The sequence below is a fragment of the Hyla sarda genome, chromosome 5 (genome assembly GCF_029499605.1).
Source record: "Hyla sarda isolate aHylSar1 chromosome 5, aHylSar1.hap1, whole genome shotgun sequence".
In the NCBI taxonomy this organism is placed as follows: Eukaryota; Metazoa; Chordata; class Amphibia; order Anura; family Hylidae; genus Hyla; species Hyla sarda.
The window spans coordinates 216,369,879-216,388,484 of NC_079193.1; the positions used below are offsets into that span (position 1 = coordinate 216,369,879).

At 42.0% G+C, this 18,606-nt stretch overlaps 1 protein-coding gene across 1 annotated transcript in view; it reads left to right on the forward strand.

Annotated features, from left to right (window-relative positions):
* LOC130273792 (collagen alpha-1(IX) chain-like) overlaps positions 1-18,606 on the forward strand; it is a 111,284-nt gene that overhangs the window by 13,221 nt on the left and 79,457 nt on the right. Inside the window, exons 3-6 of the mRNA XM_056521121.1 lie at positions 5,183-5,527; positions 6,403-6,526; positions 15,569-15,962; positions 16,548-16,625. Coding sequence (XP_056377096.1) covers positions 5,183-5,527; positions 6,403-6,526; positions 15,569-15,962; positions 16,548-16,625 — 941 coding nt within the window. The remainder of the gene's footprint in view (positions 1-5,182; positions 5,528-6,402; positions 6,527-15,568; positions 15,963-16,547; positions 16,626-18,606) is intronic.

Sequence of the window (18,606 nt, forward strand, 5' to 3'; positions counted from 1 at the left end):
CATCTTAAAAGGGGAGAGCCCTGATAGGTCCATCTTCTTTGATACTAGGTGTTAAGAATCTGTACTAGACTCCCCTGTGTAGATTGCCGGATTGTTAGCAAACAAAGGAGTAGGGAACAGACACAAGGTCTCGCTTCTCCCTTTTACCTCAAAACATTCCAGGGCAACATTTTTAAATTTAACTGTCCTTCCACCTCTTATCCAACTCACTCTTTGACACCTTCAATCTGGTTTCCCAATCCACCATTCTACAGAAGCTGCTTTAACCAAGGTGGCCAATGATCTACTGACCGTCAAAGCCTAATGCCAATACTCTGTGCTCCTTCTCCTGGACCTCTTCTCTGCCTTTGACAAAGTTGACCACTCCCTCCTGCTACAATAACTCTCATTTGTAGGCATCACAAATTTGGCCCTTTCCTGGATCTTCTTATACCTCACCAACCGCACATCTCAGCATCTCCCCCTCACACACCACCTCCTCACCCCGCCCTCTCACTGTTTGAGTGCCCCAAGGCTCTGTCCTGGGCCCCTACTCTTCTCTATCTATACTCTTGTACTGGGACAGATCATAGAATACCATGACTTTAAGTACCCTTTGACACTCAAATGTCTATGACTTTCAAATGTACCTTTCTGGTCTAGTCACCTTCCTTCTCCTCCTGTTTTCTGAAACTTAACATGGAGAAAACAGAATTCATAATCTTTCCCCCAACTCACTCCCCCCTACGATCTATTAATCAGTCAATGGCTCACTCTCTACCTCTAACCGGCACACAAGTCTGCAGCTTGGGGTCTCCTTTGATTCTGCACTGTCTTTCAAACGTTTCTCAAAACACCCCATTCCTTAACTTTGACTCAAGTAAACTACTGGTGCATGTTCCTATCATCTCCAATTTGGACTACAGAAACACCATCCTTTGGGTCTTCCATCAAAAACTATTGCTGCCCTTCAATCCATCCTCAACTCTGCTGTCCTAATTAACCTCTCTCCTCTGCCAGTCCCTTTACTAGCTACCAATTGCCGATTAATTCAGTTAAAACTGTTCACCATGATATACAGTCAGGTCCATAAATATTGGGACATTGACACAATTCTAACATTTTTGACTCTATACACCACCACAATGGATTTGAAATGAAACAAACAAGATGTGCTTTAACTGCAGAATGTCTGCTTTAATTTGAGGGTATTTACATCCAATTCAGGTGAATGGTATAGGAATTACAACAGTTTGCATATGTGCCTCCCACTTGTTAAGGGTTTAAAAGTAATGGGACAATTGGCTTCTCAGCTGTTCCATGGCTATGTGTGTGTTATTCCCTCTTTTCCCAATTACAATGAGCAGATAAAAGGTCCAGAGTTAATTTCAAGTGTGCTATTTGCATTTGGAATCTGTTGCTGTCAACTCTCAAGATGAGATCCAAAGAGCTGTCACTATCAGTGAAGCAAGCCATCATTAGGCGGAAAAAAAAAAAACATCAGAGAGAGAGCCAAAACACTAAGCATGGCCAAAGCAATGGGTGAAGAATTCTTTCTCTGGTGAAGAAAACCCCCTTCACAACAGTTGGCCAGATCAAGAACACTCTCCAGGAGGTAGGTGTATGTGTGTCAAAGTCAACAATCAAGAGAAGACTTAACCAGAGTGAATACAGAGGGTTCACCACAAGATATAAACCATTGGTGAGCCTCAAAAACAGGTATGCTGCATGCAGTAAAAGAAAAACCCGGGTCAGCGGCGCAATCCACGGATGACACCACGATGAGTATGAAAGAATTTTATTTAGCCAAAGCCCTGAAACGCTTTGCGTTGTATTGACTAAATAAAGTACTTTCCACGTTCACCACTGTCATCATGGTCTCATCCGTGGATTGTGCCGCTGACCCGAGTTTTTCTTCTACTGCATGCAACTTACATATCGGCTGGTCTTTGCTACTGGAACAGACACCGGGAGGCCGCACCACTTCTTACATGCGTGTTCCAGTGTTCATAGTACCGTTTTGGTGTGTAGACTATACCAAGGGCTACGTACACATGTACATAGGTCATTACATGATGTATGGTATATTCTCCACATACTTTCTATGGCTGCCTGTGGCGAGAGAGGGGAGGACTGCGGGATCCTGCATAAATTTACTTGCTGATGGACTACCTCAGGTATAGTAAAGTTATTAGTTATCTGTTCATTTAATTAATGGTATATCTTATAGATTTTTCCAACACATTCCGGATATGCTTATACAATATCCAATGGATCTGATTAAATCTTTTTTTTTTTTTTTTTTTTTTAAAGAAGTGTATCCAAACTGAGTGATCATTTCTAAAGAATTTGTATGATTCTGTTCTATTTATTTCTGTATTGTTCTTTTGGCCGTGCTTGGTATCTATTGGCCAATTCTGTTTTGTGAAAAATTTTCTTGAAAAATTCAATAAAAAATTATTTGAACCTTACATGCGCTTGTGTAGTTGTGTCTTTTACACAACCGTATCAGTTGAGAGGACCACTAAAACACTGTGCGTTCTTTTTTTCACCTATCCTTCTGTATACTGATAAAACATTACTGGCCTATGAGGAGCTCTGCCCATTTTTTCTAGATATATCAAAAACAGGAAGGCCAGATTAGAGTTTGCCAATCGACATCTAAAAACAACATCATCCTATGGACAGATGAGACGAAGATCAACTTGTACCAGAGTGATGGGAGGAGAATAGTATGGAGAAGGAAAGGAACATGAAAGAAACATGATCCTAAGCATGCCACCTCATTAGTGAAGCAGGGTGGTGGTAGTGTCATGGCTTGGGCATGTATGGCTGCCAATGGAACTGCTTCTCTTGTATTTATTGATGATGTGACTCCTGAAAAAAGCAGCAGGATGAATTCTGGAGTGTTTCGGGCAATATTATCTGCTCATATTCAGCAAAAGCAACTGAAGAGTTTTTTTTAAGGGAAAGAAGTGGAATGTTAAGCAATGGCCAAGTCAATCACCTGACCTGAATCAGAATGAGCATGCATTTCACTTGCTGAAGACAAAACTGAAGGGAAAATGCCCCAAGAATAAGCAGGAACTGAAGACTGTTGCAGTAGAGGCCTGGCAGAGCATCACCAGGGATGAAACCCAGCGTCTGGTGATGTCTATGCATTCCAGACTTCAGGCTGTATTTGACTGCAAAGTATTGGCAACCAAGTATTAAAAAGTGAAAATTTGATTTATTATTATTATTCTGTCCCTTTACTTTTGGTCCCTTAACAAGTGGGAGGCACATATGCAAACTGTTGTAATTCCTACACAGTTCACCTGATTATAATGTAAATACCCTCAAATTAAAGCTGACAATCTGCAGTTAAAGCACATCTTATTCGTTTCATTTCAAATGTATTGTGGTGGTGTATAGAGCCAAAAATTTTAGAATTGTGTCAATGTCCCAATATTTATGGACCTGACTGTACAAGGCTGCACTTAGCCTGTTTCCTCCATACATCACTGACCTGATCTCCCAATACCACCCCTCACGTAATCTTTGATCCTCTCAAGACCTCCGCTTGTGCTCTCCCCTTGTCCCTTCCTTGCACAATGGTTTTTAAAGGGGTACTCCGCCCCTAGACATCTTATCCCCTATCCAAAGGATAGGGGATAAGATGTCAGATCGCCGGGGTCCCGCTACGATAGAGGGTAAGATGTCTGGGGTGGAGTACCCTTTAAAGGAAGATGCTGGCCATTTATAAGAAGTAAGGGAGGTGGCTATTCCCAGTGCAGTATCAGTAGGGTTATTGCAAGTTGTAGGTTTTCTTAAAGAGAGATTGGTCTTTAGCTTGCTTTTAAAGGTCTTGATGGTGGGTCAGAGCTGGATTGTTTGCGGTGGCAAGTTCCAGTGCATGGGGGAAGCACAGAGGAAGTCTTAAAGGGGTACTCCGCCCCTGGCATCTTATCCCCTATCCAAAGGATAGGGGATAAGATGTTAGATCGCTGCAGTTCCGCTGCTGGGGACCCCGGGGATCACCACTGCGGCACCCCGCCATCATTACGGCACAGAGCGAGATTGCTCTGCACGTAATGACAGGCAATACAGGGGCCGGAGCATCGTTACGTCACGGCTCTGCCCCTCGTGACGTCACGGCCCGTCCCCCGTTGATACAAGTCTATGGGAGGGGGCGTGGTGGTCGTCACACCCCCTGCCATAGATTTGCATTAAGGGGACAGGCCGTGATGTCATGAGGGGCGGAGCCATGACGTCACGCTGCTCCGGCCCCTGTATCGCCCGTCATTACGCACAGAGCGAACTCGCTCTGTGCAGTAATGATGGCGGGGTGCCGCAGCGGTGATCCCCGGGGTCCCCAGCAGTGGGACCACGGCGATCTAACATCTTATCCCCTATCCTTTGGATAGGGGATAAGATGCCAGGGGCGGAGTACCCCTTTAAGACTTCCTCTGTGCTTCCCCCATGCACTGGAACTTGCCACCTCAACCAATCCAGCTCTCACCCACCATTAAGACCATTAAAAGCAAGCTAAAGACCCATCTCTCTTTAAGAAAACCTACAACTTGCAATAACCCTACTGCACTGGGAATAGCCACCTCCCTTACTTCTTATAAATGGCAAGCATCTTCCTTTAAAGGGTACTCCACCCCAGACATCTTACCCTCTATCTAAAGGATAGGGGATAAGATGTCTGATCGTGGGGTTCCCACCACTGGGGACTCCCGCGATCTCTGCAGCGGTGCTCCACCGTCATCACTGCAGTGCACACTGGCTCTGTGCGTGCAGGGGACGGAGCATCGTGACATCATGCCTCGCCCCCTTAATACAAGTCTATGGGACGGGGTGTGGTGGTCGTCACGTCCCCTCCCATAGACTTGAATTAAGGGGGCCGTGATGTCACGATGCTCCTTCCCCTGCATCGCCCCATCATCACACACAGAGCCAGTGTGCTCTGTAGTGATGACGGTGGGGCGCCGCTGCAGAGATCGCGAGGGTCTCCAGCGATGGGACCCCTGCGATCAGACATCTTATCCCCTTTCCTTTGGATAGGCAATAAGATGTCTGGGGCGGAATACCCTTTAAGTTACAAGAACGATCACTTACAAGTATCCTGGGAACTAGCTATTATTATTAATCTTTTTTTATATTAGATCTGAGAATATTGCATTCTTTCATTTATGTGTTTGTGTCTTTTTGCAACTAGGCGACCGTGACTTCCAAGAGGAGATCTATTCAGAAGAAAATGAAAATGGGAGAGGTCCATATGATAGCTACTCATCAGGAGATGACTACTTGATAACTGAATCACAGATTCCTTCTAGAACAAATGGCCCAGAAGAACATTATACAGATGAAGTTACATTTTCCGGATATTATCCAGACACCCAGCTTATAACAGAACAATCTGGTCCTTATCCATCACCCACAGAATCCTTTTTTGCAGCAAGGGATGTTACTACAATCACAACAAGAGTTCCATATTATGGTCACACCACCCCAAGAGAGAATGAGGACAGTTTACCAGCACCAGAGCTTTCCTACCAGGAAGGTAAAAGGGGACTGTTCAACCATTAACACTTATCCCTCATCCACATGGTATCAGATAAGGTTATGATTGCAAAGGGGAGGGAGAGGCAACTATTGCCCCCCTGTGATCTTGTGAACAAGGTCCTGAGTCTTCCATAAGAATGGAACAGCGGAGACTTGTGCACACTGCTGCTCCCCTCATCTATAGGGCTTATTTACATATGACTGTCCTCAGTCATCTTTTCCGTTGTTTGCTAAAAAAGCACCTGATGGAAACTGATGCTGGAACTGATCTCATTCATTTGTATGGGACAGTTCACAATCATCCAGTGTCTCAATCCCGTGTCCGGCACTCAGAATCAATGGATGCCAGATGCTACAAAACGGATGACAACTGATGCATGTTATTATCAGTGTGGCATCAGTTGCAACGAGATTTAGGCTGAGTACACCTATACTGGACATATGTGAACCCAGCCTTATTAACATAAGGGGGGTTCCAGAAGTTGGACCCTCTACAATCATACACTGATAATGATTGGACAGCCCATTTAAGGAAAACTATAACAGTACCTACAATATTTTCATCATTTCATTACATCTTATCACTGTAAACTCTCTCAGACAATATTGTAGATGCATACTGAGGTTTAATCATGGCTTCAACATCTGGGGAAAACATGGGAAAATGTTAGCAAAAACATTATTTCTGGTCATTTTTACTTAGTAAGAAAAATGCAATTTGTCAGACATTGTATATAATGAAAAAAAAAAAAAAATTATTACTGATTTTTTTTGTCCCATACAGAAAATGGTATTCACAGAAATGATCGTAGTATTAGTGCTTGTGCTGTGTTTGTTTCACTCTATTCTCCATTTTCTATTTTCTACTTTTAGCAACAAACTTAATAGAAGAATTCCGGGTAACCAGTATTTCTGGAGTGAGAATAGTTACCGGATCACAAAATAATCTGAAGGCATATCAACTAGGCTCAAGAGCACATGTTACAAGACAGACACGGTATTGTATGCTTCTAAGCATTTACCTGGAAGTTTGGCATATATTAATAACATTGTTATCAAATAGTGAGAGTGATTATATTTGGAACCTTGGAAAGCAGAATTAAACTTACATGCATCATATCTTGCATTATTTTTGGGTAGTAGTTGGGTGCCTGGCTTGGAGTGTGGCATAGAGACAAAGGGAGTGGATTACTGCAAAGGTAATGTTGTCTAGATTTGACACCCTGCCAAAATTACACCAAAATTATGGTGCACAATATTGTCTTAACCTGTTCAGGACCCAGGGCGTAATTTTACGCCCCGGCGCCCTGGTACTTAAGGACCCAGGGCGTAAACTTACGCCCTGGCGGTTTCCGGTCCCTGCCGCGTGCCGGGCGGGGATCGGAAGCGGATGCCTGCTAAAATGCTTCAGCAGGCATCCAGGGCAAACGCCGAGGGGGGCCATGTAGGCCCCCCATGTCGGCGATCGCCGCAAATCGCAAGGGAAATCGCCCTTGCGATCTGCGGCGATACCGGGCTGATCGGGTCTCTGGGACCCGACCGCCCGGTAATTTTGCATGATCCCGGCTGTCACAGACAGCCAGGACCATGCTAACGAATAGGAGCAAGGTGGCACACCTGCCACCTCCTCCGATCCCCTGCGATCCGTCGGTTAGTTAACCGACCAATCGCAGGGGGGGGGGGGGGGGGGGGCGGTTACTTCCTCCTGTCCTGCCCGGCCCCTGGAAGTCCGGAGAGGACTGGAGGAAGACCGGAGGACGCGGCGGGGGACGGGGGAGTGCTGGGGCCCGGCCCCGGTACTTACCTCGTCCCTGAAGACCTGGATCCCGGTGATGAAGACGGCGGCAGCGGCGACAGGTGAGTTGATCTTCAGCCGCGGTCGGGCCCTTTACAGCAATGCACGTCGCCGTAAAGCGACATGCATTGCTGTAATGGGACCCTGTAAACTACAGCTCCCAGCATGCCCACACAGCCCTTGGCGTCTGGGCATGCTGGGAGTTGCAGTTTTGCAACATCTGGAGGTCCACAGTTTGGAGACCACTGTGCCCTTCCAGATGTTGCAAAACTACACATCCTCAGCATGCCCTTACTGTCCAGGCATGCTGGGAGTTGTAGTTCTGTAACATCTGGCCCTTCAGATGTTGCAGAACAGTTTTGGCATACTGGGAGTTGTAGTTTTGCAACATCTGGAAGGGCACAGATTGGTAACCACTGTATTAGTGGTCTGCAAACTGTAGTCCTCCAGATGTTGCAAAACTACAACTCCAAGCATGCTGGGAGTTGTAGTTCGGCAACATCTGGCTCTAAAGATGTTGCCGAACTACTACTTCCAGCATGCCTGAGAATGTTTGGGAGTAGTGGTTTTGCAACAACTGGAGGCACACTGGTTGGGAAACATTGTCTGTTTCCTAACTCAGTGTTTCCCAACCCGTGTGCCTCCAGCTGTTGCAAAAATATAACTACCAGCATGCACTGATAGACTGTACATGCTGGGAGTTGTAGTTTTGCAACACCTGGAGGTCCCCCCCCTGTGAATGTACAGGGTACATTCACATGGGCAGGGGGCTTACAGTGAGTATCAGGCTGCAAGTTTGCGATGCAGCAAATTTTGCGCGGCAGCTCAAACTCGCTGTAACCCCCCGCCCGTGTGACTGTACCCTAAAAACACTACACTACACTACACTAACACAAAATAAAATAAAAAGTAAAAAACACTACAAATACACATACCCCTACACAGCCCCCCTCCCCAATAAAAATGAAAAACGTCTGGTACGGCAGTGTTTCCAAAATGGAGCCTCCAGCTGTTGCAAAACAACAACTCCCAGTATTGTCGGACAGCCGTTGACTGTCCAAGCATGCTGGGAGTTTTGCAACAGCTGGAGGCACCCTGTTTGGGAATCACTGGCGTAGAATACCCCTATGTTCACCACTATGCAAATCCCTAATTCCGGCCTCAAATGCACATGGCGCTCTCACTTTGGAGCCCTGTCGTATTTCAAGGCAACAGTTTAGGGTCACATATGGGGTATCGCCGTACTCGGGAGAAATTGCCTTACAAATTTTGGGGGGCTTTTTCTCCTTTCACCCCTTATGAAAAGGTGAAGTTGGGGTCTACACCAGCATGTTAGTGTAAAAAAATAATTTTTTTACACTAACATGCTGGTGTTGCCCTATACTTTTCATTTTGACAAGAGGTCAAAGGGAAAAAAGCCCCCCAAAATTTGTAATGCAATTTCTCCCGAGTACGGAGATACCCCATAAGTGGGCGCAAAGTGCTCTGGGGGCGCACAACAAAGCCCAGAAGGGAGAGTGCACCATGTACATTTGAGGTGATTTGCACAGGGGTGGCTGATTGTTACAGCAGTTTTGACAAACGCAAAAAAAAAAAAAAAACACATGTGACCCCATTTCGGAAACTACACCCCTCACGGAATGTAATGAGGGGTGCAGTGAGAATTTACACCCCACTGGTGTCTGACAGAGCTTTGGAACAGTGGGCTGTGCAAATAAAAAAATTTGTACAGCCTGCTGTTTCAAAGATCTGACAGACACCAGTGGGGGGTAAATGCTCACTGTACCCCTTGTTACGTTCCTCAAGGGGTCTAGTTTCCAAAATGGTATGCCATGTGGGGGTTATTTTGCTGTCCTGGCACCATAGGGGCTTCCTAAATGCGACATGCCCCCAAGCAAAATTTGCTCTCAAAAAGCCAAATATGACTCCTTCTCTTCTGAGCATTGTAGTTCCCCCGTAGTGCACTTCAGGTCAACTTATTGGATACCTCCATACTCAGAAGAGATGGGGTTACAAATTTTGGGGGGTATTTTCTGCTATTAACCCTTGCAAAAATGTGAAATTTGGGGGGAAACACACATTTTAGTGAAAAAAATTATATATTTTTTTACATATGCAAAAGTCGTGAAACACCTGTGGGGTATTAAGGCTCACTTTATTCCTTGTTATGTTCCTCAAGGGGTCTAGTTTCCAAAATGGTATGCCATGTATGGGGTTTTTGCTGTTCTGGCACCATAGGGGCTTCCTAAATGCAGCATGCCCCCCAAAAACCATTTCAGAAAAATGTACTCTCCAAAATCCCCTTGTCGCTCCTTCGCTTCTGAGCCCTCTACTGCGCCCGCCGAACACTTTACATAGACATATGAGGTATGTGCTTACTCGAGAGAAATTGGGCTACAAAAATAACAATCCATTTTATCCTTTTACCGCTTGTAAAAATTCAAAAATTTGGTCTACAAGAACATGCGAGTGTAAAAAATGAAGATTGTGAATTTTTTCCTTCACTTTGCTGCTATTCCTGTGAAACACATAAAGGGTTAAAATGCTGACTGAATGTCATTTTGAATACTTTGAGGGATGCAGTTTTTATAATGTGGTCATTTGTGGGGTATTTCTAAGATAAAGACCCTTCAAATCCACTTCAAATATGAACTGGTCCCTGAAAAATTGTGATTTTGGAAATTTTGTGAAAAATTGGAAAATTGCTGCTGAACTTTGAAGCCCTCTGGTGTCTTCCAAAAGTAAAAACACGTCAATTTTATGATGCAAACATAAAGTGGACATATTGTATATGTGAATAAAAATAAAAAAATATTTGGAATATCTATTTTCCTTACAAGCAGAGAGCTTCAAAGTTAGAAAAATGCAAAATTTTCAAATTTTTCATCAAATTTGGGGATTTTTCACCAAGAAAGGATGCAAGTTACCACAAAAATTTACCACTATGTTAAAGTAGAATATGTCACGAAAAAACAATCTCAGAATCAGAATGATAACTAAAAGCATTCCAGAGTTATTAATGTTTAAAGTGACAGTGGTCAGATGTGCAAACAATTGCCGGGTCCTAAGGTGTAAAATGGCTGGGTCCTTAAGGGGTTAAAGTAAACCTGCTGATAGAAGACATCGAGTTAAAAATAGTGTTCAAAGATACATCAATTTAATTATACAGAATGAGCTACTGTCATAAATTTGGCCTGTCTTACAACTGCCTGGTCTAACTCTAAAGATACTAAAATGTGGATTAGTGTCTTTTCTTCTCCTTAACTGTGTGAAGAACCTGAAGAAGGGCCAGGTTGTCAGAGTGAAGAGAAATGAGCAAGCTCATCACCTATTATGGCAGTCCAGGGTTTGGGACTGTTTAATGAGTCTTAGGTGCCAGCTGTGCCAGAGGTATTCCAGCCTGGTGATAAACAGGTGATGCTAGCATTAAGGGACTTTTTATGAAGAAATCATAATTCTTTGGAATTATTGCCTTTGGAAAAAGAACATTTATCCTCATTTGACTGTCAGATTTGTATCTCTCCCGACTCCCTCATAAACTATGTACATTTGGATCAGCAAGTTTCTTTCAAATTCCCTTTAACAGGGAGAGGAGAATAAGGTCCCTTTATATCATGTACAGGAGATTAGTCTTTGGATCAAGGCGAGAATCCTCAAAGAAGAAAGGAAGCATTCCCTAAAGAAATGTTTTCTCTATCTCTCTTTCCTTCCACTCTTATCCTTATTTTGATATATATATATAAAGAAAAGAAGAATTCTAAAAACATCTTAAGACATGACATTTCATGGCAAGAAAAATATTGTGACTTTTTTGGTACAAGTCATTTTCTGTATATTTTAACTTATATTTTTATGTACTGTTTTAGTTTGTTATTGCAAAGTGTAGTCTTCCTTGTTTAGTGCCAACTAGGGTTTTCCCACATATGACATCTTACACCTGTCTGTACATGATCACGGTGTAGAGAGATATGAATAGGTTGGTGGTCAAACATGCAGGCAGCTACTTCATTCAACATCTAATGGAATGACGGAGACATCTAAGCACACTGCACACTAGATTAACAGTCCTTTATCTGTGTTATCTGTCACTGAGTGGAAAATATTTGGAATTCTTAAAAATTTCTCTTAAGGGCCATTTTCTTTTAAAGCCATATTACACGGGGCAATTATTGGCCGAACAGGCCGATAATAACCCTGTTTATTAGTGCCTGCAGTCAGCCAATGAATGAGCAATGGCTTGTTGGTTGGTTAATGGGGGTTTTGACAGGTTTTAGTTGCATAGGTCATGTTATAGACACTTGATAAGCTAGCCGCACATTGCAGTAGGACTTCACAAGTATAATTCAGGCATATCTTTGTTGTGAGCTTTAAATGCTTTATATTCATTAAAAAAACGAGTGTCAAAGAGCTAGGGCCAAGGGTCTATGCTCCGAAGCCTCAATGCCTCTCTCTGCTTATGCTACTCTGCTGCTCCTCCTGTTGGTTAACACACAGGGCTTGTCTGCCCGCTGCCCTGAGTTGTTGCCCCATGCAGGTGCTGCCAATGTGTCACTAGATGCTGGAAGCAAGCTCTCTGCCTCCTATTGCCTCCTGCCTCCTATTACGATACAAGGGAATTGAGTCAGAGAGGGTAAAAAGTACTTGCAGACTCACCATGTGTGTGCCTTAATACACTACATGTGGATAAAAGCGAAAAAATGCATCTTGGGCATTAAAACCTAAGGGCAAAATATAGAATATTTGATACAGTCCTAACCACTTAAAGGGGTACTCCGGTGAAAACCTTTTTTCTTTTAAATCAACTGGTGGCAGAAAGTTAAACATATTTATAAATTACTTCTATTAAAAAATCTTAATTCTTCCAGTACTTATTAGCTGCTGAATGCTACAGAGGAAATTCCTTTCTTTTTGGAACACTGATGACATCACGAACACAGTGCCCTCTGCTGACATCTCTATCCATTTTAGCAACCATGCATAGCTGATGTATGCTAAGGGCAGCATGGTGGCTCGGTGGTTAGCACTGCTGCCTTGCAGTGCTGGGGACTTGGGTTCAAATCCCACTAAGGACAACAATAAATAAAGCGTTATTATTATTATAATAACGTCAGCAGAGAGAACTGTGGTCATGATGTCATCAGAGAGCATTCCAAAAAGAAAAGAATTTCCTCTAGTATTCAGCAGCTAATAAGTACAGGAAGGATTAAGATTTTTTAATAGAAGTAATTTATAAATATGTTTAACTTTCTGCCACCAGTTGATTTAAAAGAAAAAAAGTTTTCACCGGAGTACCCCTTTAATAGTGGGCAGACAATGTAATAGAGCAGCAGGAAATGCTAGCAGAATGCTTGGGTGTATAGAGAGAGGTATAAGCAGTAGAAAGAGAGAAGTGCTCATGCCGCTGTACAGAACACTGGTGAGACCTCACTTGGAGTATTGTGCATAGTACTGGAGACCGTATCTCCAGAAGGCTATAGATACATTGGAGAATGAGCTACTATACTATTACATGGATTGCAGGACAAAACTTATCAGGAGAGGTTAAAGGACCCTAACATATATAGCTTGGAAGAAATACAAGACAGAGCGGTTATGATAGAAACTTTTAAATACATGAAGGGAATCAACACGGTAAAGGAGGAGAGCATATTTAAAAGAAGAAAAACTACCACAAGAGGACATAGTTTTAAATTAAAGGGGCAAAGGTTTAAAAGTAATATCAGGAAGTGAGAGAGTAGTGGATGCATGGAATAGCCTTCCTGCAAAAGTGGTCGCTGCTAATACAGTGAATGAGTTTAAACATGCATGGGATAGGCATAGGGCTATTTTTTTTTTAAAGCTAAAGCCAGGGATCTATGGTAGTATGCAGAGTATTGGGCAGACTAGATGGGCCGAATGGTTCTTATCTGCCAGCACATGTGCCTTGTGTCACTCAACAGAAGGAGCAGGCGGGACATGAATGGGGGAAAGCGTTGCAGTTCCTAAGCATAGCAAACCCTGGCCCTGCCTTTTTGACACTCCCTGATGGCTTTTATGGATATAAAGCATGTCTGGAGTATGCTTGTGAAGCCCTACTGCAATGTGTGGCCAGCTTAAAGGGGTATTCCGTGAATCTTTTTATTTGACTATGTTACAGGGGCTGTAAAGTTAGTGTAGTTCATAATATACTGTCTGTATCTAAGTTACATAGTGGTCTCACAATTCTTCTGTAATTTTTGCCCCAATATTTATTTTTAACAGCATGCAAAATTATTCAGGTCTCAGGTTTCCCAGGTTGAAGTGCGGCTGAGACTTGACATCACTAGTCAGTTGTGCAAAGGGAGCCTGTCCTGCTTCAATGGGTGGAGCGACTGCTGAGTGGGAGAGAAATCATTCTGCAACAAGTAAAATTTTTACAACAGCTGTAGGCACCCTGGTTAGAAAAGAATGCAGCTCATTTGTGTTTCAATGGTGACCTCACACTTACAAACAAGGAACTATGGGATTTGTAGTTTGAGAGAACAAACTCTAACAGGAAATACCCAGTTCACAAAAAGATAGCCACATTGTTATGGTAATTTCACAACATAGCCATTTAGCTCCAGGACAAGCGTAGATCCTTCCTAGGCATATCCATTACTGTCTGGCAGGTACTTACTAAAATCACCTTATGGTGGATAACCCCTTTAAGAAGTGTTTATAATGTGACAGAAGCACTTTAAAAAATGTTGTTTATTAGATGCATATGGCCATGTGTAATAGGGCATGTACTGCCAATGAATGACTGGTTGCACAACAATCAGCAGCTGCCTGATATTGAGCAATAGTAAACTAGCCCTGATCTAGAAGATCAACACTCATATCCAACAGGAGCCTTTCACCCCTAAACTGATTTAATGCACACAATGTTAAAGGTATAATCTAAAAAAGGTTATTTTCCTTAGACCCAGTAATGTTTCATAATAAATTATTTATTTTTCTTGATGGGTATATTCTGTATGGACACAATTATCCAAATTTTCAACCGTGTTAAAGATTGGTGGGGGTCCAACTGCTAGGACCCCTAGTGTTTACCAGAAAGGGGGGGGGGATTAAGTCCCCCACTGTCCTGAGCATCAAGACTGGGACTAGGAGTTTGAATAGAATGGCGGAAGAGCATGTGCCCTGCCACTCCATTCATAGTCTATGAAACTGGCATCATTAGCCATTTTGGCAATATGTGGGGGCCCGGGCAGTGAAATACCCAGCAGTAGCATTTATAAACTATCTACTTTCCTTTTAGATAGCATTCACTTGCTTTCAACAGAGGACCCCTGTAATTGTACTGCACAATCAAACCCTCATTCTTTTACTCGACCTGTTTTTCTCCTTGCATGAAAAGAGATTCTCTGATTGGTTTGTACCTTTCCAAATAAAACTTTGCTGACAAATTCTCCAGCTTACATCCTTTCTAAGAATATATTTTAGTCATCTCTTCACCTTATTCACCTAATAAATCATCTGTACGGGACCTTACTCAGTCAGTGAAGAAGGTGACAGCTGATTAACTTTGCTTTGGCAATTTTTTCCTAAATCAGATTTTGCTTCTTACTGACGGTTAATAATAGTGTTGTGCGGCATAGGCCATATTCGTATTCGCGATATTTCGCGAATATATGGACGAATATTCGTCATATATTCACTAAATTCGCATATTCGTAATATTCACGTTCGTGGAAATTTGCATATGTGAAAATTAGCATATATATAATATACAAACATATATATAATATACAAACATTTGAATATGCAAAAAATTGCATATGCTAATTTTACCATATGCAAATTTTCGCATATGCGAAAATTCGCACCCCAGTCTCACACAGTAGTATTAGAGCCTTCTTTACACCACACAAGCTGGAAGCAGAGAGGGATGATCGCTGTGATGTGTACTGTGGAAAAAAAAAACGAATATTTGTAATTGCGAATATATAGTGCTATATTCGCAAATTCGTGAATATGCGATATTCGCGAATAAAATTCGCATTGCGAATATTCGCGAGCAACACTAGTTAATAACAGCATTGAATAGACTTTACAAGATCTCACTGAAAAAAATTGTCAAAAGTTTTATTTATTTACAGTAGATGCCTGTGCTACCTCTATCTTTCACTTAGATCAGCAGTTATCACTCTGACATATTTGTTATCCTAGTAAATAACTAATTTACTTGAGAAATAGTGCTGATACAATACCTGATTTCTTGTTTGTCTCTCCCTCTTTTAGGCTTATTTTCCCCTATGGAGTAGCACAGGAATTTTCATTGGTGTCCACTTTTAGAATGAAAGAAAAGACACATGAAGAGGTCTGGAATTTATGGGAGGTTGAATCAAGAAATGGGGCTGAGCAATTCAGGCTGCGACTTTATGGGGAAATGAACGCTGTAGATGTTTATAATGCAGCTGCATCGGGACGAGATAAAGTAACAACATTTGAGAACCTGGACAAACTGTTCGACGGAAAATGGCACAAACTTTCCTTGAGCGTTCGGAGAAATCAGCTTACTCTGTATGTGGACTGTCAACAAGTTGGATCGTCCCCTGTCAATCTATATGGCACAATCAAGACAGATGGCATCAGCACTTTAGCTCGTAGACTGAAAGATGACGCTACAGCTAATGTAAGTAATTTAGTCATAGAAAGTACATCTCATATTTAAAGTAAGCTTAAAGGGCAAGTTATAAATGGCTGGGTGATTTCTAGATCTCTCTGCTTCTCGTCTTGATGGCTATCTAAAATTACAAAATGTCACCGTTCCCCCATTATATGGTCAGAGCCTATAATACATTTACAGCCATAAATATGACTGAAATTGTTGTCTAGATTTTTAGTATGGCTAATTTTCCATGTTAACAATTATTTTAGGCTTTACTCTCATATGTATACTGGTTTCTATAAAAATGAATATGAAGCAGTACACTAAAGCCAGCAAGACGTAGGATGTCTGGGAAAATACTTTTCGAAATGCCAGGAAAGCATGAAAATAATTATTGGAGACAGGAGTGGGTGGTTTTTATTAGGGAGAAAGTTTATGTTGACACAACATACAACATGGGTAAGGTTGGTAGAAAGTGATGATGAAGTGGGCAACAGTTGGCAACTGATCTATTCTATACACAAATTTAAATAAATGGTATTCAATGTTTAACAATCTTCTCTGGTATAAATGAGATAATTCAATAAATATTTCTTCATTGTATTGCAGGTTGAAATACAGCAACTGGACATTTCAGCTGATGTAGCAAGAGCAGAAGAAGCTACATGTTGTGAATTAACTGGAGTAGTAAGTCTATTGGTTTTACTTGTGGTCATTTTATTAAATGTATCATTTTCTTTAGCTAAAAGGGGTTATAGACACTCATCCCCTATCTGAAGGATAGGTAATGAGTGTCTGACTGTTGAGGTCCAACCATGTTTGGTGGTCCCATATGCTCTTGGTTAAATCAAGCAGCAGTCAATCCATTCAACTCTAGGGGCTGGATAAAGATACCAGTTACTGAAAAAGCTGGACTATCGCATCCAATTTAGCAAATTTTACAACCAAAAACAACCAAAATAGCTAAAATTTAACAATCTTTATTAGAAAATTACTAAAACCTATAACAATGATGTTCATAAAATCAGTAGACATACAGAGACAATCCCCAAACTTGACCCTTAGGAGAGTCTCTTTATGAGAGACCCCCTTCTCTGTCTACTGATTTTATGAACATCATTGTTATAGGTTTTAGGAGTTTTCTAATAAAGATTGTTAAATTTAAGCTATTTTGGTTGTTTTTGGCTGGATAAAGATAGCTGAGTGCTAATTGGTTGTATTCATCAGACTCAAACAGTTAAATGGAAAAAAAGTGCATGTGTTCAACCACCACCTCGTTAACCAGGGGAACATGGGACATGGAGGAGATTCTTCTAATTGATGAGGGTGCCAGCAGACCTCCAACGATCAGACAGTGGTCACCTATCTACAGTGTTGTTGGTGATAAAATCCTTAGGTTCTTGACATGTTACCAAAATTCAAGATTTCACCTCCATGAACAATAGGAGTCCTGCTGTCTAGAGATGGTTGCATTAAAGTGTATCACCCAGATAAATCACCCAGATAAATCGATAAGAAACTGCCAACACTGTTAGACAGAATGCAATAAAAGAATACAGATCATATCTTTGAATGTTTTGTCCCTGACTTTATTTTAAAAATTGCTCTTAAATAGGCCATTCAAGTGTTAAAGAGGCAGGGCCTAGAGTCTGCCGTGCCTTAGGACCTTCAACGCTTCGATGCTGTTAATCCTTGCCTCCTGTTCCTTTGTATACTAACTGGGCTTGGCTCACAGCGCTGAGGCCTGGTCTAATCCTATTCAAATGCAGTTACTTTGCATTGTGGTGCAGACGCATTGAGCTCCTGAGGATGCTGCTTAACTTGTCAAACAGAGAGAATTTGACAAGTTAGGCAGTGGCTTTAGTAGCTTACTGCGCCAACACTGTAATGTAAAACAGCACGGCATGCCCAGGATTTGACTAGGACTTGGTCCTGTAAGCCGAGCCCTGCCTAACTATCAAGGAGTGGGGATTGACAGCACAGAGGAGTCGTGGCACTAGGGCACTGCAAACCCTAGGCCTTGCCTTGTTGACACTTGACTTGCTCATAAAACAGCAGTACAGCAGCAATAAAAACACGGAAACAACATTAAAAGGTATTATCTTGTAGATTTTAGTTGACTAAATCTCCAGCAGATTTATTTTAGTCGACTAAATATTCAGCATATTTTGGGAGTGTAAAATTTAAAAGGCTTAGAAACTAGTTAATATTTATTTACGAGCTAGGAACTCACATTAACCTCCCCCCCAACCCCCCCAAATTAATACAAGGAGGAATAGTATCACCATACACGGAAAATATTATCACCATACATATTACCATCATATTGTTATCAAAGATCAATATTACCAATTACTGTGTACAAGGGAAATACTACTGCCACACCACAACCACATATTATAACCACGTAATGACTATCTATTACTACCACACTGCTACTGAATAAAATCCACTATACATTGAAAGACTAAAATTTTCCCCATACAGTGACCATATAGAGGTACTGTAGATACCAGCACTATACAGGTTCTGCAGACAGTATAAGTGATAACAGTTTCATCCAGTGACTCACAGGTGATGACTTCTTTAAGTGCATCCACAATATACAGCGCTTTTTTCTGACTGCCGGGCAAGCTTCTGGGGGACAGAAATACTGATTGCACCGGAA